General features: G+C 45.9%; 1 protein-coding gene across 2 annotated transcripts; it reads left to right on the plus strand.

Annotated features, from left to right (window-relative positions):
• Nucleotides 1-3834: 3834 nt before the first annotated feature.
• On the plus strand, nt 3835-22710 carry HTR3A (5-hydroxytryptamine receptor 3A). 2 transcript variants are annotated; one of them, XM_080984060.1, is made up of 9 exons: nt 3835-4217; nt 11416-11591; nt 12737-12781; nt 14408-14517; nt 15442-15611; nt 16798-16958; nt 18567-18777; nt 19918-20151; nt 21077-22710. In XM_080984060.1, exons 1-9 carry the CDS (start codon nt 4133-4135, stop codon nt 21364-21366), a joined length of 1482 nt encoding a protein of 493 aa, XP_080840186.1. In that variant the 5' UTR covers nt 3835-4132; the 3' UTR covers nt 21367-22710. The 2 variants fall into 2 exon arrangements, with proteins under 2 accessions (XP_080840186.1, XP_080840187.1); XM_080984061.1 differs by having other exon boundaries at nt 3836-4217; nt 11425-11591.
• The last annotated feature ends 3381 nt before the right edge of the window (nt 22711-26091 follow it).

A 26091-nucleotide genomic window follows, 5' to 3' on the forward strand; every position in this document is an offset into this window, starting at 1 on the left:
TCTGCTTGTTTTACCATCAGTTCCATTAATAGGACATCTCTGTTTTGGGTGGCGCAAGGTGGGGGGAGGTGGCAGGGAGAGGCTTTGGAAGAATAAGACCTGGTTGTTATTCTGTTGGAAGGAGAAGGGTGTCAGAATAAACACCATGAGAGGGAAGAAACAAGCTTCCTCAATTTGGTTCGCTCGTCTCCACCTGATTTCCAAATAATCAGTTCCTGTAGGCCATTGCCCTTGCAGAGGCTCTGAGTGGAAAGGATGCTTAAGCAATAGGCATATGCCATTAACCTGAGGTTTAGCCCAGGACGACCTAAGGTGGTGGAAGGGAGTGGAAGGGAGAAGCCCACATTTTTGAATACTCTTCTATTTGGAAGATGAGAATCCAGGCAAGGAGAAAATTAGCACAGCAAGGGCTGCCACCTCTCTCCGTGATGTGCTAGTTGCAGGGAGAGGTATTATTGTTGTTGTTGTTAAAAAAGTATTGGAGCATTAAGGAATGTGATCATGACAACATATCATCTATCTATCTATCATCTATCTATCATCTATCTATCATCTATCTATCTATCTATCTATCTATCTATCTATCTATCTATATCATCTATCTATCTATCTATCTATCTATCTATCTATCTATCTATCTATCATCTATCTATCATCATCAATCATCTATCTATCATCTATATCTATCTATCATCTATCAATCAATCAATCAATCAATCAATCAATCATCTATCTATATTTATCATCTATCTATCTATCTATCTATCTATCTATCTATCTATCTATCATCTATCTATCTATCTATCTATCTATCTATCTATCTATCATCTATCTATCTATCATCTATCTATATCTATCTATATATCTATCATCTATCTATCTGCCTATCTATCTATCTATCTATCTATCTATCTATCTATCATCTATCTATCTATCTATCTGCCTATCTATCTATCTATCTATCTATCTATCTATCATCTATCTATCTATCTATCTATCTATCTATCTATCTATCATCTATCTATCTATCATCTATCATCTATCTATCTATCTATCTATCTATCTATCTATCTATCTGTCATCTATCTATCATCTATCATCTATCATCTATCATCTATCATCTATCATCTATCATCTATCTGCATGCTGTTTTTCAGGCCCATGGCCTCCTTCTCCTCTCTGTAACAGGGTAATAAGGATTTATTTTTTATTTTTTAAATGCAGTCAGAACTGAATCCAGTCTATCACTCTAGGATTTTACTGGCTCATTCTGCTTTTCCTCTCCTCCTGCATTTTGCAGATGAAAACACGAATTGGGTGTTCCAAGAACCATCAAGTCCTTTCCTTTCCTGACTCTAGTAAACACAACAGAAGGCACAGAAGGGATCTAACAATTTTGCTCCTGGGGCAACCACCCCTGGTTTTCTCCCACCCACATGCTATGCCACTGGCCTCCTTATTTGTCATGGTTTTATTGTGGTCTGCCAACAGTTTGCAAATAATATCAGTCAGGGTCCAGCCCACTCTTGCTCTCAAAAGGTCTCCCAAATAATGAGCTTTGAAATCTCTACAGAAGCGACAGTGCAAAAGGTAATACACAACATCTTCCACCTCCCCAGTACCACAGACACAGGTCTGCTGCTACTACTATCACTAATAATAACACAGTATGGGCCAGATACCAAGTTTAAACATGTGGCAGAATGAGGTGGGCGTGAGGTGGCAGAATGTGCCGCATTCTGGTGGGTGGGCATTACTGTTTTTGGATGATAAAAAAGTAAAGGGACCCCTAATCGTTAGGTCCAGTTGCGGACGACTCTGGGGTTGCGGCTCTCATCTCGCTCTATAGGCCGAGGGAGCCGGCGTTTGTCCGCAGACAGCTTCCGGGTCATGTGGCCAGCATGACAAAGCCGCTTCTGACGAACCAGCGCAACACACGAAAATGCCATTTACCTTCCCGCCAGAGCGGTACCTATTGATCTACTTGCACTTTGACGTGCTTTCCAACTGCTAGGTGGACAGGAGCAGGGACTGAGCAGCGGGAGCTCACCCCGTCGTGGGGATTCGAACCGCTGACCTTCTGCTGATCAGCAAGCCCTAGGCTCTGTGGTTTAGATCACAGCGCCACCCGCATCCCACAGAGCCACCAAATAGCACACCTGAAAGAGATTGTAGCCCAGCCCTTTCTCACTGTGTTGATCTTCTGCTTGAGAGGCATTTGTTTTTGACATTAGGGAACATTCAAGAATGATGTCCTCCAAACTGCAGTTTGCAATGCTGCAGTCCATTACACCACCTGAGGACTCCATATCCTCCAACATTTTCTAATGAAAATAGGGACATCCTATTAGTAAAGATACTTTGGCCACCTCATGAGAAGAGAAGACTCCCTGGAAAAGACCCTGATGTTGGGAAAGATGGAGGGCACAAGGAGAAGGGGACGACAGAGGACAAGATGGTTGGATAGTGTCTTCAAAGCTACCAGCATGAGTTTGACCAAACTGCGGGAGGCAGTGGAAGACAGAAGTGCCTGGCGTGCTCTGGTCCATGGGGTCACGAAGAGTCGGACATGCCTAAATGACTAAACAACAACAACATTAGTAAAGAGGGACACGGGTGGCGCTGTGAGTTAAACCACAAAACCTAGGACTTGTCGATCAGAAGGTGGGTGGTTCGAATCCCTGCAACGGGGTGAGCTCCTGTTGCTCGGTCCCTGCTTCTGCCAACCTAGCAGTTCGAAAGCACGTCAAAGTGCAAGTAGATAAATAGGTACCACTCCAGTGGGAAGGTAAACGGCATTTCCGTGCGCTGCCCTGGTTTGCCAGAAGCGGCTTAGTCATGCTGGCCGCATGACCCGGAAGCTGTACACCGGCTCCCTCGGCCAATAAAGCGAGATGAGCACTGCAACTCCAGAGTCGGTCACGACCGGACCTAATGGTCAGGGGTCCCTTTACCTTATTAGTAAAGAAAAAGTGTTTTATATGCATTATAACACTGTGACACCAGATGGCGCTGTGGAGTTCCATCTTTAACCAACGTGATTTCCCATTACTGAATAAAGTTTGCACCTGGGATGCTTCTGTAAATCCCGGACTGTCCCTGGAAAATAGGGGCACTTGGAGGGTCTGGGACTCACTTTACCACATATTTCTGCTCCGGGTAGACATTGCCTCTTACTTCAAGGCCAGGATACTTCAGACTTCAGCTTTAGAGACCCAGAAAGTTTTGACATTCACAGTGCAAGTCTCCTCCCATACCCGATTTCCTCCCTCATGGGTTGGGCCTCAGCCTTGTCCTCCATCACCTTCCCCACACAAAAGGAATAGTGATAAAGCAGAGGAGGTGGAGGGGAAAGACACAAGGGCCCCTTAATGTGACCTCTGGCTTCTGTTCACTCACCCCAAGCACCTCCCACATATGGATGGGGCTTGCACAGACGATAGCCAGTCAATTGTACGTGGCAGCCATTCTAGGTCTGTCTTAAGCGTCTCACGCACATTGTGAGTTGAATAACTTTTGTTCCACAGAGGGATGCCTTGTGGTTCTGTGGCTTGAATTCCCGCACTGTGTAACTTGAGGTTCGGTGTTTCAGTCCTGTCAGAGATTTTGCTAATGTTATCTGCTCCCAGCTGCACCCTTATCGCAGCACTTGATACGTTAATGCAGAAATTATCATTGAAATGTTCTCATCAATTTGTCAGGACAGCGCTCAAGTGAGTCTCAGGTTCTGCATGGCCTCTCAGGTTTTACCCTCACGCAGAAAGCTCAGACAGTGGTACCCTGCCCTCCCCGCAACCAAAGGGATGCAGCAGTGATGAGCATCAATCCCTGAGCATCTTTGCATGACATCAGCTTGGGTGGGTGGGTGAATATCTTGGAGTCCTCTCTGCCTGAAACTTGAGGCAGCAGAGGGAGACTGATTGCAACATTAATTATGCATTTTTTAAAAATCCAACAGTTAGGGGGAAACAAGAAAGGAGGGGAATAAAGTACGCTCTGCCTCCTTAATTGCATTTAATTTCTCTGCAGAGGCAAAGACAGAGTGGAAGAAAGGGGTGCGAGAGGGAACCATAAGATTTCCTCTGCTGTGTCAAGGCGATCGGAAGAAGCATTGAGCCATAAAGTGCTCCCCATGCTCCCCAAGGTGTTCATGGCTCCCTCTGCTCTGGGGGTCTCTCTGCTCCTGCTGTACTTTACTTCTGTGCTGCAATGCAAAGGTAAGGAAACTTGAGCAAAAGTTTGAAAGGCTGCTTGTTTTGTGCCTGTGAGCTGAAGGAGAGACTTTGTAGGGGGGCAGGGGGTGCTGTCCGCATTTGCGAGGTTGAACTGCCAAACGTTTCGTATTAAAGATAGCAGTGCAACTCGAATCATCTGAACTCTGGGTCCCGTGTCGCTGTACGTGTATGAAAGAACACTGACGGCTAGTTTTTGTTCGGTAATACTGGATTGCTCCAGGGCAATCCTGAGGCTTGAATTGAGGGGAGGGGAGGATAAGTTGAAACTAGAGAGAGAGAGAAAGAGAGAGAGAGAGAGAGAGAGAGAGAGAGAGAGGAAAGCCTTCTTGTAAAAGATAACTCTGGAATTTGCTGCCACAAGCTGCAAAGGCAGCTCCTCACATGGATGGCTTTAAAAGGGGACAAGACCCATTCATACAGGAGGATGAGAGGTCTGCTAGTGGCTATGAGACTTGATGGCTAAAGAATGGAACCTCCAGATTTAGAGGAAGTCTACCTCCAAATCCCAGGTGTAGTGGGTGGGGGAAGAAGAAGAAGAAGAAGAAGAAGAAGAAGAAGAAGAAGAAGAAGAAGAAGAAGAAGAGGGCAATTGTTTTCATGCCCTTCATGTGAGCTATTTCACTGCTGGAAATAGAATGATCGGCTTAAAGCATCATCAGTTCAGCAGGGTTCTTTTCTACTTTGTGGTGCATTTATCTCATTTTAGAGCAGCCTCCCTAACCTGTGGCCCTCTAGATATGATTGGACCCAACACCCTTCATCCCTAACCATTAGCCATACTGTGTGGGGCTGGTGGGAGTTTGGGAGTGCAGCAATATCAGGAGGGCAGCAGGTTGAGAAGGCTGGTGCAGACTCTAGACTTACTGGCCTTATGCCCCCACTGTTTAGATGACAATAATATGCACAACTTCAAAATATTGTAACCCAGCCCTGCTGTATTTGGGGCTCCTCTTGCTCAGTTTTGCTGATAGAGTCCTTGGGCATCTGCCCTAACATTCTGACCTGATGGTTCCCCTGGTTCTCTAGTGCCTTTATGTCCTCCTTTTCTTTTAATAGAAAGTGCTGGATCTGGATGAAGAGGTGCTTTTCTTCATGGGATATTAAAAGCAATATTTAACATTTGTGTGGATGAATCACAATACCTTTTGTTTTTGCAAGTAAAGTGCAACTTTTCTTTTATTTTTTTTAATGATTTAGGCTTGCTACCTTAAAAACACACCCCAAGTTTTTAACAGATAATTTTGGCTTTTTATTCTAATTTCAAGTTTCTTATCATTTGAACTAACTGGGGGCAGAGGAGACTGGAGAGATGGAAAAGTGCACATTTATTCACAGACCTGCGGAGAACAATAAAGCACTGGGGTGGGGGATGGGGACATGTTGTTTCAGAACCTGTTGCCTGAGCCAAGTTGAACTTGGAAAACCCAGTTCTGTGTATCGCTCATTGCTCAGAATGGCGGGGGTTGAAATCCTTGGACGGCAGCAACGGTGCAGAGAACAGATGATTGTGTTGTTGCTCAGGCTTCCTGTTCCTGATAACACAATGGACCGGGTTAGCTAATGATCATCTGTCAATTAGGGGCTCTTTGGTTTGCTAAGCAGTGGGAGCAGAATGGAGAGGAGCTGGAAAATACTGACAGGTGGACATCTGCTGTTGTTTGGTTGCCATCCCAAGACAGGTTTGAACGTGGCTTTCATTTTGGGACCATCCCTCCTCTTAACGTAAACTAGCACAATGTTAATGTTCTGGAAAAGTGACCAAAATGTGGAATGTCAGGACAGGGTAAGGAAATTGTAGCCCTCCAGATGTTACTGGGTGGGTGGACTACAGCTCCCATCATTCGTGGTTGTAGGCATGATGGCTGCCGGGGCTGATGGGAGATATAGTTCAACAACATCTGGAGGGCCACAGGTCCTCCATCGAGAATTACACATGTGGTTTCATGATTGGTGGCAGAAACTGTCATGAAGTCCTTGTCTCAAAATCCCATTGAAAGGAACCTGGACGAGGGATAGCTCAATTGGTAGAGTAAGAGACACTTGATCTCAAGGTTGTGGGTTTGAGCCCCACCTTGGACAAGAAGATTCCTGTATTGCTGGTGGTTGGACTAGATGACCCTTGTTCTCCCTTCCAACTCTTCGATTCTATGATTCTATGGAAAGAAGGTCGGGTAATCACAACATGATTGTTCCAATGGGTCTTGCTTGGGGCACATTTTCAGCAGGGCTGTGGCCAGAATTATTAGGGATACTGTAAATAATCCATAGGGACGTGGGTGGCGTTGTGGGTTAAACCACAGAGCCTAGGACTTGCCAATCAGAAGGTCGGCAGTTCGAATCCCCGTGACGGGGTGAGCTCCCGTTGCTTGGTCCCTGCTCCTGCCAACCTAGCAGTTCGAAAGCACGTCAAAGTGCAAGTAGATAAATAGGTACCACTCTGGTGGGAAGGTAAATGGCGTTTCCATGCACTGCTCTGGTTCGCCAGAAGCGGCTTAGTCATGCTGGCCACATGACCCGGAAGCTGTACGCCGGCTCCCTCGGCCAGTAAAGCGAGATGAGCGCCACAACCCCAGAGTCGGTCACGACTGGACCTAATGGTCAGGGGTCCCTTTACCTTTACCTAAATAATCCATAAGAACATAACAGGAGTCCTGCTGAGCCAGACCAAAAGGTCCACCTAGTGTAGCATTCAGTTTCTCAAAATGGCCAATCTTAAGCTCCTAAGATGCCCACAAGTAGGGCAAGAAAACAACAGCCCTCTCTAGTTGTTGTTCCCCGGTAGCTGGCATGCAGAAATAGAGTGCCTCTGATCATGACATTTCCATGCAACCATCAAAACTGAGTAGCCATTGATAAACTCACTCTCCTTAACCTGCCTAATACTTTACCCTTAAGAAGAATCTCAGTCAGCAACCGTCTCTCTCTGTCTTGTGGCAGAGAATCCCATACATTAATTGCACATTGTGCAAAGAAGTACATTCTTATCGGTCCTGAACCTACTGCCAGTGAATTTAATTGGATGACCCCGAGTTCTAGTATTAGGAAAGTGGAAGGAGGGGTGGAAGTAAGTCTCTTATCCACTTTTTCAACACCATACATAATTTGATAAACCTCAATCATGTCCCTCACCAAGATACTCCCCGCCCAACTGAAAAGCCCCAAAATGCTTTTGGCTTTTCCTTGCAGGGAAGGTGCTTTATCCTTCCAAGATGGATATAGGAAACTGCCTGATGCTGAGTCACACCCCGTGGTCCATCTTGCTCAGCATTGTCTACACTGACTGGCAGTGCTTCTCTGGGATTTCATGCAGGGGGTCTCCCCTCTTCCTACCTGGAAATGATGGGACTTGAACCTGGGACCTTCTTCGTACAAAGCAGGTGCTCTACCAGCTGAGCTACAGCCCTTGCCATCATTTTGGTGGACCTTTTCCAGCCTTACAATATTCTGTTGTAGGTCTCTGAGTACAAGTTGCTGGAAATCACAGGAGTGGTTTCCTGTCACTTTCATGTCCTGCTTTTGGGCTTCTCATTGGGGCTTCTGGCTGGCCACTGTGAGAGCAAGATGCTGAACTTGATAGTCCACTTGCCTGATCCAGCAGGCTATTCTAGGGGCCATCTAGATGTTGCTGGACTACAACTCCCATCATCCCTGGTCATTGAACATGCTGTCTGGGGATGATGGGAGTGGTTGTCGTTGGCTGTACCAGACCAATGGGCTATCAAGTTGAGCATCTTGTTCTCACAGTGGCCAACCAGATGCCTTCTCTAGGAAGCCCACAAGCTGGACCCAAGCACAAGGGCACTCTTCTCTCCTGTGGTTTCCAGAAACTTGTATACAGCCACTGACTATGAAGCCAAAACATTGTGGGGGGCACTAGGTTGGGGAATCATGCTCTAGCTCAGTATGACTGGTAGCAACTCTCCAGGCTCTCAGATATATAAGGACTTTTCTCAGTCCTTCAACCTGAAACCATTGCAGGTCAGAGTGTCAGGAATTTTAACCCATGACATTCTCATTCAAAGAAGACACAGCCAGTGAGGTAGAAGCTCAGAAAAGGTTAGCTGACGGGGTGTCCTCCAGAAGTTCTGGACTACAGCTCCCATGAGCCCAAACCAGAACAGGCAATGGTCCATGATGCTGGAAGTTGGACTCCACAACATGTAGTAGGTACTATGTTGGCTACTCCTAAGCCAGAGAGATCAATCAGCCAGAGAGAGAGGACGAGAGGGCGAGAGAGAGACCCTAAACTCTGAACTCTAGAAGATTCAATATAGGCAAAAGAAAGGACTTCTTCATGCAACACTATGGAACTCATTACCAAGGAGGAGGCAGTGATGGCCACCAGCTTGGATGCTTTTAAAAGAGGATTGGGAGAAATTCATGGTGGAGAAAGCTGCCAGTTACTATTAGCCATAATGGCTGTGTTCTAGCTCCACAGCAGTACACCTGTCTCGGTTGCTGGAAATCACAACAGAGGAGAGTGTTGTTGGGTTTCTCTTTGGAGCATGTGGTTGGCCAGTGTAAGAACAGATTGCTGGACTAGATGAGCCACTGGCCTGATCCATGAGGTTTCTTCTTACATTCATAACCACTCAGCTCCCTCAAATGACTGCCACTTTTCTCGAAGATGGATTTGAATGAAATTCTTCCCTTCCATCAGAGGGTGCCCTGCTTGCCTCTGCATCCCTGCCAGACATCAGTCAGCCCAAGGCTGCTCCAAATCCCACCACCTCTTTGCCCTTTCTAGGTGAAAAACAACATTCATTGTGTTCCTGGCATGTGAAAAACTAACAAACCCCAATGTGCTGTTTTTTGTTTTATTTTTTTCTAAAAAAACAGATCCCACTCCCATCTGCTGCATGCAGGAAATATGGGGGTGGAAGAGATAGAAAAGCTTGTTTTATTCCTAGGTGCTGGAGTCTTTTTGAAAAGGGCTGAGAAATGTGTGTCAAAGACCTCACTCCTGCTCCTTCCAAAACCACAGGTCCCCAAAGCCATTGGCTGGGAGCAAGCCAAGTCCACTAGCCCTTGGCTCAACTCATGCACCTCCATGCTCAGTTTGCAGAATCCAGGAGCATCTTGGGACTGAGTTCTTTGGCATGATGTTTTCAAGAGTCCAGTGAATCTATGAGTCCTCCAAGCTTCTTCCCTCCTTCCCCGACAGCTGGACCATGGACAACCCATCAAATCCTCTCTCTGTCATTTTAGCAAGAGTGCATAAACCACCCCCTCCCCCCAAAAAACCTCAATAGCAGAGGCAAAAGGCCCAAGAGCTAATCCTGTAGCCAACCCCAGCCAGCTGTAGACCTTGCTGCATGCCAGTTGGATCTTTAAGGGTCATTTGGAAGAGACAAAGGCAAAATCTGCCATTGAATTACCCAGCCAGCCTGCTTTCAGCGGACTCCCCTAATTTGTTTTCTTCTCTCTGCCTGGCCCTCCCCGTCTTCTCCCTCCAGCTGCCTGAAGCTCGTGCGCCCAGCTAGCTTAGAGGAATTATAGATGGTATGAAAAGGCAGAGGGGTCTGCTTGAAAAGCCTCCTCTAAGGATGCTCTCCCCCAAGCACCTGCAGATCTATTCCAATTAGGGGCTGCTTGCAAAGTGTGAATTGTGCCCCAGTCTTAGGAAGTCATGTTCAGGGACAGACGTGGCAGGCAGGCAGGCAAGCAGCAGCTCTGCTGTTTTGACCTGGCTTTTTCCCTCCCATTGTGAGCTGCCTTGAAAGATAAGCTTGCATCAAAGGCAAATTTCGGTGCTATTAATGCTGGAACAGCCGTAACTATGAAAGTAGAGGTGGGCGATGCTACTTTTGTTTGTTTGTTTGTTACATCAATTCATTACAATTCACTGATTTTAACAAGATGGTAGCAAGTCTTTGTCTTCATAAGGTCCACTGTTTCATGACAGAACAGAACCTGATCTGGTGGAAAAGATCAAGAAGTTAATGGGAGAGATTCTGCCTCTGCTTTGGATACAGAATCAGCAGAGCCACATGTTACTTATTCTGGCTTATCTATATAGCATCATCAGGTTACATGGCATCTTACTGAGTAGTGCTAGAGAGAAAACAACCAACCAACCAACCAACCCACAGGCCTTTCTGCTGCAAGATGTTTACAGTCTCTCTCTTTTTTATATATATAACTTTTTTTTTTACATAATTTTATACATTTTAACTTTAACCCTTTCAAACATTTGAATAAAAGGTTCTATTGAACCTTTGGACCTCCTTCCCTCCCTCCATGGGTTCCATATTCAAGATAACAGTTTCTGCATCTTTTTCCTTTATCCATATGTTAAATATCTATAGTTACCATAATTAATTCCACATTACAAGTGTCATTATATCCCTGCCAATGATTTTAACTGTTTACAGTGGTCTTTTAAATAAATTAAGAATTTACTCCAGTCTTTTAAGAATACATGATCTTCCTGGTTTCTGATGTTCCCCATCAGTTTCACCATCTCTGCATACTCCATCAGTTTTGTCCTACATTCTTCTCTTGGTACTTCTCCTTCCTTCCATCTCTGGGCTAGAAGCATTCTCGCTGCTGTTATTGCATACATAAAAAGTCTTTTATCCTCTTTTGGTATCTCTTCACCTATTATACCTAACAGAAAAGCTTCTGGTGTTTTGTTTTTTAACAAATGTGTTTTAAAACATTTTCTTTAATTCATTATATATCATTTCCCAGAAAGCTTTTACCAGTGTACATGTCCACCACAAAGCTGTTTACAGTCTCAATTAGAGCCGATTGGAGCACCTATCAAGCCTAAATGTAGTACACAGTCTGTTTTCAATGAGGGGATCACATAGGTAAATCTGGGCGGCTGAGGGCAGACTGAGGTTGCTGAAGCAGTGCCCCCTTCACTTAATGGAACCAGACTCCACCGCTGGATTATAAATTGAATTTTTTTTCCATTTTTATTTTTGCATGCAGAAAGCAGTGGCGGGCTTTGGGCTCTCAAATATCAGCGGCACCCTGTGTGACGCTAAAATTCGGTGCCCCCCCACCTCTTGCTCTCCATTCAGCAGCATTGTTGTAGTGCCCCCTGCAGTCCAGCGCCTAGTGCCACTGCACGGGTCATGCCAGTCTTAAACCACCTCTGCAGAAAATCACCTTCAGGGAGTTTTACTGCCAAGAAGATACGGTCAATGACACACACTGTTTTCTTTTCCAGCTTCTCCAGCTTATCATAAAACAGCCAGCAAACAAGCAAACTTGACTAAGCCTGCTCTCCGTCTGCTCTCTGACTATTTATTTTCCAACTACAAAAAGGATGTCCGTCCTGTTCGGAACTGGAGGAAGACCACCAATGTGGCTATCGATGTCATGGTCTATGCCATCCTGAGTGTGGTAGGTCTTCTCCTACATCTCTCTCAAATGGTCCAGGTTTCCTGTTCCCATGGATCAATGTGGGCATGTTTACAGACATGATCCACCTGAATTTAGGTAGCCCTCGCCATTTCCCAGGGAGTTACAACATTTTTATTTATTACTATTATTTATTAAATTTCTTTACCACCCTTCATCCGAAAATCACAGGAGGTTTACGATATAAAAACACAAAAATGCGTAACGTAGCAACAAATGAAAACAATACGTTCCCACTTGTGTACAGGTTTTCTGCTTCGGGCATTTAAAGAAGCTGGTCTCCACAATGTTTCACATCAGTAATGGGGAGCACCTGTGCCCCCCCCCCCCAATGCTGGAGTATAATTCCCATCATCCCTGACCAATGGCTATGCTGGTTGGGGGAGATGGGGAGACTGATGGGAGTTGGATCCCAGCAACATTGGGGTGTTTGTGTTTGTTTGTGTGCGTATGTGTGACAAAAGCTTCCCATCCCTGATTCACATGACAGAATTGGAATTTATCTGTTGATTTTAGGGACTAATGAAAGAGGAGGGGTTCACGTCTAAAACATCACTTAGGATTCTTTCATACACTGTTTTTCTCTCTCCAGATGGGTACATCCATGGTGTGTTTCTATGCATGTAAAAAAATGCAAAATGTGGGCAGTACTGAACTTATGTGTTCCATCAGCTCAAGGATTTCCACTTGTGCAACAGAACTCCCCTTCTCCTCCTCCTGTGTATGCCCCACAACCTCCCTATGTAGGGTTGGGGGAACTTTCAGAACAGATTTAGGGGTGCAAGGGTTGAGGAGAGGACAGAGGAGAAGTTTCCTTGCATGAGCAGAAATCCTTATTCTGATGGAAGGTGCTGCTGAGTGCTATGCTGGATACACCCTGTAAATATACCAAAAAGTCTGAAAACATAGGCATGTTAGAGATATAGAGCTGGGACTGACTGCTTCTTCTTTCTTAGTGTGCCTGCATACACTGTATTCGTTGTTGTCTGATTGCTTATGGGGGCTCCCTGCAAATTCTTTAAGGTGTCACCTTACTTTCCTGCAGCCAGCCATATTGGGAGGTCAATAGTGGAACCGACCCTTTGGTTTCATTAGCCTGATCTCTGCTTCTCTGTTTTCAACAACAGGATGAGAAAAACCAAGTCCTGACAACGTATATCTGGTACAGACAGGTAAGAGGCTGTGCCAATGGGAGCAATTTGCTCTCCTCCTTTCCTGCCCAACCCCTTTGACCGAACAGCTTCTCATCACTGACACCACATAGGTCTCTTGATTCCTAGGATGCAACCTTCCATTCACCGGACTCCATAGTCCCCCTCTGCTGTGCTGGCTTCTGCAGACTGTGGCTGGGGTTCTGTACTGGAAAGCTAGGCAGCATCTGCCATGAGCACTAAGCATTTGACAGCATAGAGAGGGAATTAAGCCCCATTTTTCCAATACAAGTTGCTCCTGGTGTTCAGACTTTGTTTTTGGCATCAAACTGTCTCTAGAGACAATGGTGTGCACCTCTGGGGGAGAAGTCACACCACTGCATTAGTAGCACCAATGTGACCCTGGGGTGCAAGCCTGGGCTAGGCTACCACATTGATGGTTTGTGCAGCAATTTAGAACGTCACTATTCTGAGTACCAAAGGAAGAAGGAAGTAGCATAGGAGGGAAGATGAGAGCGCATGATGTGAGCAGCTTAGAAATAAAACAGGCCTCAACCTCAGAGGTGCAGGTGGGTCAGGAGGCTTTATCTTACAATTGAAAAAAGAAAAGAGAAGCATGAAAAGAGGAAAAATGAACAATGGGGAGTATCTTGGCTCCCACCCAACACAGACAGAGGCTATTACTTGGAAGTAAGGAAGGTATATTTATGCAGACAAATAATGGTACAGGCTCAGCAGCAGATATGCTGCTTGAGAGTCACAATTTAGGAGCTAAAAAGCAGGGCCAGAAGTTCAGAACTGGACAGAAGTGATGGAGATGTCCCAACAAGATCCCCCACCTCTCCTGCTTTTAAAGATGAGGTGAGGCAAGGCAAGGCAAGGCAAGGCAAGGCAAGGCAAGGCAAGGCAAGGCAAGGCAAGGCAAGGCAAGGCGTGTTCACTCACAAGACCTTGTGGTGCCTTGTGGTGCCTTGTGGTGATGTTGAGCTTGCCGGCAAACACTCTGTTGGGGCAGGTGGGTCTGCTTCCATCTAAGAAGGTGGAGCTTAGTTCTAGGTGACAAGACTGGAACCTCTTGTGTAGGCTTCTGTTCAGCCTTCCCTTTTGGCTGATCAAAGCCCCCCACAGCCTCCACTGAGGCTCTCCGCTCCACAGAAATCTCAGTACCCCTGCTCCCACTTTCAAAGTGACTGAAATGGGGTGGAAAGTGAAGAATTCCTCTCCTCTAACCCAGGTTCACACAGGGAGGGGAAAAAAGAAAAGAAAACTCAGCCACAAGTTTCTTAAACAAAATAAAAATATTCCTTCCTTCCTTCCTTCGAGACCAACTAAGCTCATACCAATAACAAACTTAGTTGGTCTCTAAGGTGCTACTGGAAGGAATATTTTTATTTTGTTTCTACTATGGCAGACCAACACGGCTACCTACCTGTAACAAGTTTCTTAAAGTTACAGTTAAACAGTTATATAGCTCTGTCTGTGCACGTCTTGGCTATCTAAGAGATTGGCAACTCTCCAGAGCCATTTTTTCCTCAAATCAGATCCCAGAATAGAATAGTTGACACCTACCCACAAGTGGTTCAGCACAGCACCCCACCTACTTATTTCCATCTACCACTGTGTCAGATCCTCCCCTCTGTTTTGCAGCACTGGATAGATGAGTTTCTGCAGTGGAATCCAAGGGACTTTGACAACATCACCCAGATGTCTGTCCCTACTGAGGCCATCTGGGTCCCAGACATTCTTATCAATGAATTGTAAGTGCACCATCCTTCTTGGGTTCTCTCCCCCCCCCCCCTTTCCACATTGTGGAGGCCAAAAATGTGGGATGGAAGAGAATGTGAGGATTTATTTCTGTTCTCTCACCGTTCCTCCCTTCCCAAGCCAACCTCTCCACTTTGTATTCTTGACAATGCTTTTCCTCTGGCTTGCCCCTCTGTGTACTGTATATTGCAGATGGGGAGAAGGCTGAGAAATTGGGACGGTTCCAGTAGTGGAAAACTATAAACACTCATAATTACCCTTGCTGTGTTGGGCGTGGGATTCAAATTTTCTGAGGAGAGAGAGAGAGGGAGAGACAATGGAGGGGCAGCTGTGGAGCCATCAACGCATACTTGGAAGAGAGGGAAAGAAGGAAGGAAAGGCGGGAGGATGGAGCTATTGTTCTAAACCACCCTCCTTCTATTGTGACCACTGGAAGACCTAAGCAAGGATCAGAAAGCCCCTTTGGAGAGGAGAGGAAAATTCCCTTTCCGTATTCATGTTTGTAAGGTAAACAGCTTCATTGGAAAATGGCTGCATTATTTTAATGGGTCATCACAAGAGAGAACCAACTTGAGAAAGGGGAAAAGGAGAATTACAGGGTTCATAGAAAGCTGTTTAATACTGAGCCAGACCTATGGTCCATCTGTGTCTAGTGTGGTATAGCGGTCAGAGTGTTGGACTAGGATCTAGACCAGAGGACAAATGAAAATCTAGGGTAGGAGAGGAGGAATGTGGTAGAGCGGCTAGAATCCTGAACAGGGAGCATGCTGCAATGTTTTGTTACTGGTAACCACTTGTAGCTCAGCATCTGGAATCGGGGATGGAGGAGTTCCATTGCTTGGTAGGTTTTGACTGCAGCCCGAATGGTTCATGTTCTCTCCCCTCACTTTGGCTCCCCCACTCTCTGTTTCCTGCAGTGTGGATGTGGGGAAATCCCCCGATATTCCCTATGTTTACATCCTCCATCATGGGGAAGTGCGGAACCTCAAGCCTGTCCAGGTGGTCACTGCCTGCAGCCTGGACATCTATAACTTCCCCTTTGATGTGCAGAACTGCTCTCTGACCTTCACCAGCTGGCTGCATAACAGTACGTGAGCAATTGTGTTGCTTTTGCCCTGTGGCTTGTTGCATGCTGGGAGAAGAGGCCGACTGACCAAGCTAAATAGGAAGAGGCTCCTACTCCCTGGCTGCCAAGCATCTCCCCTCAACCTCCTCCCTGCAGAATAGGCTTGTCAATGGCTGCTTATTGTGATGGCTAAATACAAGCATCATATATACATACATGCTTCCTACCTCCAAGTAGCAGATACAGGAGCAAACTGTTAGAGGTGTGAGTCTCCCAGGAATAGAGCACTGAATAGAGCACCCACATCCTCACCACATGTTTCAAGCACTATGAGACCATTTTAAAGAATTCTGGGAGCTGTAGTTTGCTAAAGATGCTGAGAGCTATTAGGGGATCCCTATTCCCCTCCCAGAACCACAGTTCCCAGAGTGGTTTAACAAGCAATCCCTGTTCACAGGGAACTCTGGGAAGTGTGGCCCTGGGAGAGGAATAAGGAGTCTCCTAACAACTCCCAGGACCCTTAACAAACTACAGCTCCCAGAATTCTTTGGTAGAAACCATGACTGCTTAAAATGGTATCATAGTGTTTTAAATGTATGGTGTATATGTGGCTTAAGACAGACCCTTTTATGTGATCCAACTTGGCAGATACTATGGCTACCAATACCTTTTAAATGAACCTGATTCTCACATGGTCCCATTCCTTCAAGTGCTAGGCATGCACTCATCTTAGCTTGTTGAGTTGTGGCCCATTCAGCTGGCATTTCAGTGACTAACAACAACAACAACGCATTTTTCCATCTATAAGATGCCCCCATGTATAAGATGCCCCCTATTTTTGGGGACTCAGATTTAAGAAAATGGGAGAGATGGTCCAGAGTATGACGCCCCCTAATTTTTGACATTATTTTAAAGGGAAAAAACCTAGTCTTATACACGGAAAAATACGGTATTTATATGCCGCCCATCTGACTGGGTTGCCCCAGCCACTCTGGGTGGCTAATATCATGGGCTCTCATTTTGGAACGCGCTATGTGGGGTTTTCATGTGTGGCCATCAGTCCAAAGTTATGTCTTTGATGGGACACACAGAAAGGTCATCAAATCACTTGGAGATGGGTGTAGCATGGAAAAGGGAGGGGATTCCTGCAGGGGATGATATCTTTGGCACCCTCATCCTACTTTTCTTCCTGTCTTCTGTTCCTCAGTCCGGGACATTAACATCTCCCTGTGGCGGACCCCAGAGGAAGTGAAACATGACAAGAGTGTCTTCATGAACCAGGGGGAATGGGAGCTTCTGCACGTTCTCAGCCAGTTCCGAGAGTTCAGTGTTGGTGACAGCGACTTCTATGCTGAGATGAAGTTCTTTGTAAGAAGTTCTGGCGGGCTGGGCAGGGGTGGTGGGTGGGAGCCAGAAACAGAATCTTCAGTGCATATGATTTGTTAAAAAAGGCTGGAGGTAGAAGAGTGGTGCAAAGCTCTGGTGATGAGATGCTGCTGCTGCAGGTTTCTTGCTAGTTTTCAAAAGAAGGAGGGAGGAGAAATGGGTTTTCTCTAAACTGGAGCTACCTGAATCCAGAAGGGGAAAAAAGATGCTTCAGTATCAGCATGAGGAGAGTCAATCTGCTGCAGGTTGTGACCTATACCTTATAGAAGCAGAGGGTTGTAGCCAGCTAACTTCTTCTCAGCACAGACCTACTGAAATTCATGAGCCTAAGTTATCCATGCCTCTTAATTTCAGTGGTCTACTCTGAGTGTGACGTGTCATTGGAGGCAAGCCACAGGAACTACAGCTCAACTGAAACAATTCATTCAGAAAGGCCATAAGGCACCCCAAAATTTTTGTGTGATTTTTGGCACTGCTTGCCAAACATCATTTATCAACTTTACCCTCACCCTCATTTTCCCTCTTTTGTCCTTGGTCACTACATCATGTAGCAGCATTCAATTGCTTTGTGGCATTGTGCTCCAGGACTGCAGAACATCATGTTTGATGACTTCTTAGAAGGCTGAATTTCTAAGATATCATTAATTTCTTTTCCTGGTTTTTTCCTGAGCATTCCTTTTCTTAAAATGCACGTTCAGAGAAAATGGGGCCTCTTCCTGCAATATATCTCATAACATATATATATGTAATCTTTTTTAAGTGCTTTTTTTTTAAGGAAAAATGATGTCGGTACTCACCATGAAGTTGTTACAGTAAGTGCCACACTTAATTTTTCTTTAAAAAATCTTTATTGGAAATTCAAAAAGTACATAATTATGTGTGCACTAAACATGGTGAGACTTAAATAAAAGAGAGAAAGAGAGAAAGAGAAACAGAACCTGTGTAGAAGGGAAAATAAAGGGGGGAGGGGGGAAAACACACCCAAAGCTGTATATTTTACAAGGTTGTTATTGTACTTCATGAGATCTTAACCTACTACAGTATTTGTAAGAATGGATTCCATTCCAATTTTTTGGCGAGTGAAGGTACCAGTACTGTGTTTCCTTGAGTACCCCAGAAAAAAAGCACTGATCTCACCAGATTCCCCACTTTGAAATATTATACTCAGCTTGGAGAGGTCTTGCAAACCCAGTGTGACTTTTCCTGAATTCCCTGCTTTTCTAATATTATGAAGGAGAACATTTTGGGACCATGCGTTGTGAAAACATGGGCAGTGGAATCAGCCAGCCCTGGTCCAGGGAAGGAAGGGTTAACCTTGCCTGACAGGCAGTTTTGCAGCAAGCAAAGGGCATAAATATTTCAGCAGCGGGAGGAAAGACTGGGCAGTGATGCACATCCCAGAGGACTCCTTGATGCCCCCCTGCCAGCTTAGCCAGACGCCTGGTGCCAATGGAGCCCTTGGCTTGTGCCACTTTGCAGCAGCTTAGGAAGCATTAAATGGGACGATGAATTTGAGGGAGAGCCAGCCACCCATTAGAGCATGTCTCAGCTAGACCCAAAGCCCATGCCTGACTCCTTGTACCTTGACAGGTGGTCATCCGAAGACGCCCCCTCTTTTACGCCGTCAGCCTATTGCTTCCCAGCATCTTCCTGATGGTCATGGACATTGTGGGCTTCTACCTGCCCCCTGACAGTGGAGAGAGGGTCTCCTTCAAGATCACCCTGCTCTTGGGCTACTCTGTTTTCCTGATCATTGTCTCTGATACACTGCCAGCCACGGCTATTGGGACCCCGCTGATAGGTAATAATAATAATTTTATTATTTATACCCTGCCCATCTGGCTTGGTTTCCCCAGCCACTCTGGGCGGCTTACAGCATATCTAAGAACATAAAACATCAAGCGTTAAAAAACCTCCCAATACAGGGCTGCCTTCAGATGTCTTCGAAAAAGTTGTGTAGTTCTTTATCTCTTTCACATCTGAAGAGAGGGCGTTCCACAGAAGGGTGCTGCTACCAAGAAGGCCCTCTGCCTGGTTCCCTGTAGCTTTGCTTCTCGAAATGAGGGAACCAGCAGAAGATCCTTGGTGGAGGACCTCAGTGTCTGGGCTGAGCGATAGGGGTGGAGATGCTCCTTCAGGTATACTGGGCTGAGTAAGATCACAGCAGCCCCACTGACAAAAGCATGAATGGGATGAATTGTGCAGCATGGCTGGTGGTGCCTTGCGTTTAGTGAGTTGTGGGATAAAACAAGAAATGGTTAAGATGTGCTCGAGACATCAGCCCTATTATGATTAATTTTTATTTTATTTATTAGTTGCTTTCCATACACAAAATGTCTCAAAAATTGACCTTCAGGTCCAGAAAAGCCCCAAACCCCAAAAGCAAAGGCTGAAAATGCTTAAATGCATCAGGAAATACAACAGCCTAAGTGTGCTCCATTGGGATTATTGGCAAGTTTGCTAGGTATGCCTTCCTGTTTTTGAGGTTTTTTTGCAAGCGGTCCTGGAATGTGGGTCATGGCCAATGAACTGCACAGCTTGGGCTACCTACAGCATCATCTGAACGTTATTCCATGTGTAAGAAGGTGTGGTTGAGGTGCAGATCTCGGCCCAAAGAGGAAAGGGAGAAAGAATCTAGGCTAAGAAATGTTAAAGGAGTTCTCACTGAGGGAGGATCAACAGCCCCACACAGAGTTTTTGAGGAGCCCCAAAGGCTGAGATGAGGGGGTGTGAGAAATGGAGGGCTTGTTTCTGGTGCTAGAAGCTTTATCTCATAGAATCTTTGAATGGGAAGGGACCATGAGGATCATGCAGGAATATGCAGCTATCCCTTACAGGGATCGCACCTGCAACCTTGGTGTTATCAGCGCCACTCTCTAACCAACTGACCTACTTAGCTCAGAAATGGACTTGGCTGAAGGTCATGGCTTTCCTCCAACAGGGGTCTATTTTGTGGTGTGCATGGCGTTGCTGGTCATTAGCTTGACCGAGACCATCCTCATAGTGCGACTCGTGCATAAGCAAGATCTACAGCCTCATGTACCTGACTGGGTGAAGCGCTGGGTGCTGGAACGGGCCACCATCCTGCTCTGCATCCGAGACAGGAACACGTTCTGTCCGGTCCACACTCAGAGCTCTGACATCTCTGGGAACATGGAAAACAACGACAGTACAGGTAAGAGCAAGATCAAAGTCCCAAATGGGAATGCAAGCATGCGAACACTCTGTTCAGACGGATGCCCATATCGAATGGTACATTATTGGGGATAGAAAGGCTAACTGCATGAAAGCAGATGGAGAGCAGGGGGCGAGGGAGAAAATAGCTGTTAATATTTTACTGGGCAAACTGAACAAAAACAGGACATAATATGAGGAGAAATGAACAGAGAGGTTTGATCTTATTTATAGGCCTTGGAGACAGCAGGGGTAGACATGCAACCAAACATACAGGGGACTACATAGCCAGGTGGCGCTGTCGGTTAAACCACAGAGCCTAGGACTTGCCGATCAGAAGGTCAGCGGTTCGAATCCCTGCGACGGAGTGAGCTCCCATTGCTTGGTCCCAGCTCCTGCCATCCTAGCAGTTTGAAAGCACATAAAAGTGCAAGTAGATAAATAGGTACCGCTCTGGCGGGAAGGTAAACAGCGTTTCTGTGCGCTGCTCTGGTTCACCAGAAGCGGCTTAGTCATGCTGGCCACATGACCTGGAAGCTGTACGCCGGCTCCCTCGGCCAATAAAGTGAGATAAGTGCCGCAACCCCAGAGTCGGCCATGACTGGACCTAATGGTCAGGGGTCCCTTTACCTTACATAACCAATCAGAACCTTAGCAAGGATCATGCCAACCTGGCTGGTTGCTAGACAACACCTCCTCCACCGCCACCTATCTTGATTGGCTGTCTGTCAGCTGCGGCCACCCGTAGGTTCCTAACCGAATGATCCTTGCTGTCATATTAAGTTATTGAAATGATTGTGATGAGCGAAGTGGGGAGCTGTTGTGAACTGACCCATGGCTCTGGCACTTAGGCTGGGACACAGCTCCCCAGTGTGTCCCTCATATTTGTTTCAGCTTTACCAACCATTTCCTTTACCTCTCTCCAGCCAAACTGAACCACTACAGCTGTGAAAGCACACGTGACTTCGAAGGAGGAGCAAGTGGTACTATGACCCAGCCACAAGGGGAGAGCTCGCTGGTGGTTGAAAGTATCCTGCAAGAGATTGCAGCCATCCGCCAGTTTCTGGAGAAGCGGGATGAATTCCGTGACATTGCCCGTGAATGGCTGCAGGTGGGCTACGTCCTGGATGTTCTTCTTTTCCGGGCATACCTAGTAGCTGTGCTGGCCTATAGCATCACATTGGGCACTCTGTGGTCCATCTGGCAATACGCCTGAGACACACACCATACAGATGGGTTTGTCAAGCAGTTATGCTTGATGAGTCTTTTTGAGGTCTTTGGACTCATTGATATGTAGAACTAAGACCCAGGCTCTGAGGTACTGCTCATGGACATGCATCTTAAGATTGATGGCTTCAAGTGTCTCTTAAGACTAGTCAATGTGTATCTATTTTGTTATCCAGGTGCAATACTTGCCTAAGTGGCTTGTGACCTGCCATCCCCACTTGTCTTACCTGCAAAAAAAGGGCAGAAGCACATGCAGTTGCTCCTAAGCAATGTTTGTACACATCCTAAAAATAAATAAATACCTTATGATGCATGCCAGTTAAAAACAAATTCCGATTCTGGCTCCAAACTGGATCCCAGAAGGGGAAAGGAAGATGAGTTGCATGGAACTGATTTTTTTTTTTTAACCCTACCCTAAATCCAGTCTTCCTGCTTTCCACCCCAATTCTACATTTTCATTGCCAATTCTCCATTGTAGAGCACATTTACCACCTCCATCTCAGCGCAAAGGAGCTTCATCCTGGTGGCCAAGCTATTTTGCTTTAACTAGCCCTGTCAACCCGAGAATATGCCAAATATGGATAGAAATCTTGCAGCGGAGCTTGCCTAGGATTGCCAATCAAAAGTCGGCAGTTTGAATCCCCGCAATGGGGTGAGCTCCTGTTGCTCGGTCCCTGCTCCTGCCCACCTAGCAGTTCAAAAGCACGTCAAAGTGCAAGTAGATAAATAGGTACCTCTCCAGCGGGAAGGTAAATGGTGTTTCCGTGTGCTGCTCTGGTTCACCAGAAGCAGCTTAGTCATGCTGGCCACATGACCTGGAAGCTGTATGCCGGCTCCCTCGGCCAATAAAGTGAGATGAGTGCAACAACCCCAGAGTTGGTCACGACTGGACCTAATGGTCAGGGGTCCCTTTACCTTTACCTTACTATACAAAGAAAGTTTCACAGTGGAGAACCAAAACCAGGGTCACATCTAGTCATTTGCTACAATCCTTTCCTCCCTGCTGCATCTGTTTACTGGGTTTGAGGCCAGCTGTTGCTGAAGACTGTGTTCTACCAGCATTTTCTCTCCCTCACATGTACCCTCACCCTGATGCCATTTCTTATTGGGGACTATATTTTTCAGACGTCTTGAAACATCTCAGACGTTTGCTGCCAAGGGCACATGATGCTCAGACTGTTCACCCATTTTGTAAATAACATTCCTCCCCACCTGTACAGTAACTAGCTGCTTGCATTAACCTTTTCACCTGAGCCATCTGTAAAGCAGGCAGCTTCTTTTCTCGTGGTTCATCCATTTGTTGTGCAATAAACTGGGTGTTTCTTAAGTTAAATGGAATGTGCCGGAGTTACTCATTACAGCCAGAAAGGAGGTGGGGGCTATGGGCAAGGAATGAAAGGGCATGGAAGACCCCTCGGTTAAGTATCTAGAGAAGGTAAGACTGGTTCTTTTTTTTTTTTTAATCAACATTGATTCAGCATTGATTCACTCATTGAAAACACTCATCCCAGGCTTGGGGAAAATGCAAAAACATTCCCGCATGTGATAAAGCACTAGAAGGTATAGAGAAGATAAGATGGCAGTTTCCACTTGGTCAGTTTCTGTTGGTGTGGGAATGTGTAAACTTTGATCCTAATCTAGAGGTTAGTAGCTGTCCTCAAGTCTCGATGAAATTAGCAGAACATGTTAGTCACATCCAGCTTAAATCCCATTGATTTCAATGGAACTTAAGTCAACTATTTTCTATCAGTTGTGTTCAGTAACTCAAGGATACATCTTCTATCCAGATGTCCTGGACTGGCTGGATGCAGATGTGTGGTGGGAGGCACCAGCTGGGGAACCTCGAAGGGAACCCCCAGGGGAAGAAAGCTCAGCCAGGGGATTGGCGGTGGGATGACAATGAGTGGTCAGAGAGGGAAGAGGGAGTAGATTGGAAGGAGGAGGTGTCAGAAGCTGAAGAGGTAACAGGGTTTATTGAACAGGAAGAGGCTGTGGCATAGCGCAGTTCAGAATCAGAGGCAGAATGGGGCGGGGGGGGGGAGAGGCTGAGTAAAGACTGCAGGCTGCTGAAGAAGCCAGGGAATCTTCCCCTCCTGTTGTGACCAGCTCCCCCTCCCCCGAGTTTCCCAGAATACACAGAGATATGAAGAGGATGGAGCAAAGAGAGGCAAGACACCAGAGCCTTAGGGATAGAATTGGGGGAAGAGCCTTAGAGAGCGGTGGGAAGGTGGCGACCTTTAATCCCCACAACTGCCTCCTTGGGGCAAGACCTACTGGGAAGAGTTTCTGCGATCACTAGGCCTGCACTGTTTTATTTTCTTTTAATAAAGAGTTAACTTCACAGACACCAGAGTTTTTTTTATCTCTGACCTGCTCTGGCTCCTGACAACAGCGTAGAAGGTCAGTCTAGTATTACTACTTAATAGTTATTTATCTATGACACTATCCTAGGCACAACTGTTTTTACACAGCCCCCTCCTTCTGATGTATATTAATTTCAGGTAATGAAAATTAACAATTGATTCCAAATAGAATGAAGCCGGGATGTTTCTTAGGTTCCCTGGTCCTTTCTATCTGTATATAGCTATGAACTAGTGTCCTCCCACTTCTGCCTGCCAAGAAAAACTGTGTAACATGAAAACTTTCACAATCTTAGAGCGGCATAAAATTGATCTGAGCAAAAAGCTTGCCTTACCATTTCTTCTCTCATTCACGTTCTGGGATGAAATCTGAAATCCAAAGCAAACTGTTCTGAGGGGGATTTTTCAGCACCACGGACAGAGACCCCAAGCTTTGCCATGTGTTGCCCTGAAGGTGTCTCTCTGTCCTTTTAACTCAAATCAGTGGTCAAATGCTGGTGGAATAGGCAAAAGCACACCCACCCCACACAAAGTTGCTAAGCGGTGTGTGTGTGTGTGTGTATGTGTGTGTGTGCGTACAATAGCTGCGTGGGCACTTCACACCACAAGTCCACAACAAAGCTCAAAGGAATGAAAAGCAGAAAATAATAAGCAGCTCACATGGACTTGAAAATACCAAACAGTAGCTGGTCTCAATAATGGCTCAACACCTACACACTTGTCCATCTGTCACTTGGCAAATATCATTGCAGATCTCATGGTGCCCCACTCAAACATCTCTGGGTCTCTGTTGCTGCAGAAGGGAACCCATCCTTGACTCATCCCTTTGCAAGGAATAATAATGAGCGCACATCACCCATCCAGACTTTTCTTGGGCATGGTGCTGGTGTGTGTGTGTTTACATAAACTTTTTCCCCGTATGCGTCTATCCAAAAGGAGCTGCATGCTGGCTGTGTCAATCTGCTATTAATATGACAAGGACTTGTCAGAAATTGTATTTGGGTGGAGGGTATAGAAAGTGGTTGAGTGATCATCTTGCAAAATGTTACGGAAAAAAAAAAAAAATCAAAGCAAGGACCCGGAGAACGTTGGCTTATAAACCTGTGCATTGGAGCTTCCATCTGTTTTGCGGAATAGATGCAGATCCCATCCAGCCATTCCTCACTATCACCTCTTCACAGAGGATGGCCTTATGGTGTCACCTCTTTCTTGTAAGTCACCATCAGCTCAAAGCTCCAGCTGCAGCAAATGAAAAAGGAAGCATGCTTTATTTGTGTGGATTGCCAGAAGTGGTGTCCACCCTGCCAAAAACTTTCATCAAAGTCACAAGAGAAGTGGGTGCATTTTTTTGGTGACAAAGTATGTTTTTCAGGCATGGTATATATTGCCTATGGAACTTGTTGCCATGCAATGCCTGTTTAGCCACTTGCACAAATACTGTGTGGGAGATTAAATGAATACCTACAAGTCCACTTGGAGATTTAGCAACCTCTGTATTGAAGGGAGGTTCTGACAAGGTGATATTAATACCCATCCCATTGGCCTCATGGTATGCAGTTAGCTACTGTCAGTATGTTGAGATAGTTGGGCTATAGGTTTGTGACAGCTAATTAGCACATCACATCTCTGATGGCTTATATGTACACCTAACATGTGCAAACAACATGTACCCCAGAGTTACATGCATGTAACCAGCATGCACCCAGTGACAAACCCAGGTTTGTTTCCACGTAATGTGTGAAATAGTCCTGAGCCAGCATGCCTCTGTTTTCCTGGAAGTCTAGTAGCAAAGGGCAGGGGAGCTTCCCCAGTTGAACAGGCCTTTTCTCCGTTAATGGTTTACCCTGCGGGCTTCACAGATTGACCATCAAGAACTAGTATGTTTGAAGGGGTTTCTACACAGGTTGGACCTCCAGATCCAACTTTCAACTCAACAAGCTAGATGTTCTACAGAAGGACTGGTATGAATTAGAAGCCACTTGAGATGAAATAGTGTCTAGCACTGACAAGATTCCACATGGTACTTGGATCAGTTTAGCTTGAGGACTCTTAAGTCCTTCCAACGTCTGCTGAACACCAGGCTGTGATGTTGACCATCCCACCTGCAAGAAAAAATATCAGCGTGACTGGCAGGTGGTAACCAGTATGGTGCAAGTGTGGGATCTCGGTAGCAGGGTTCGCAATAATGTGCTGATAATCTGTAAGTGGCTGGCTATTGATGAGGTGTCCAGCTAAAGAGTTAGTAAGACACTAAATCAGCCCCATTGATCCTAGCGAGATCGATGGTGCTACAGACCTGATCACTGCAACGGGCAATTAACAACCGCTGGAATGAGCTGCCTTCATGTAACATC

This window comes from Podarcis pityusensis, assembly GCF_964106645.2.
Source record: "Podarcis pityusensis genome assembly, chromosome: 15".
Lineage (NCBI taxonomy): Eukaryota > Metazoa > Chordata > Lepidosauria > Squamata > Lacertidae > Podarcis > Podarcis pityusensis.

Bases quoted from the DNA above. Each gene is read 5' to 3' on its own strand.
- HTR3A (XM_080984060.1), top strand. From the start codon at position 4,133: ATGCTCCCCAAGGTGTTCATGGCTCCCTCTGCTCTGGGGGTCTCTCTG. The intron at 4,218-11,415 runs GTAAGGAAACTT...TTTCTTTTCCAG, and splicing joins TTCTGTGCTGCAATGCAAAG to CTTCTCCAGCTTATCATAAA. The intron at 16,959-18,566 runs GTAAGAAGTTCT...GTACCTTGACAG, and splicing joins ATGCTGAGATGAAGTTCTTT to GTGGTCATCCGAAGACGCCC.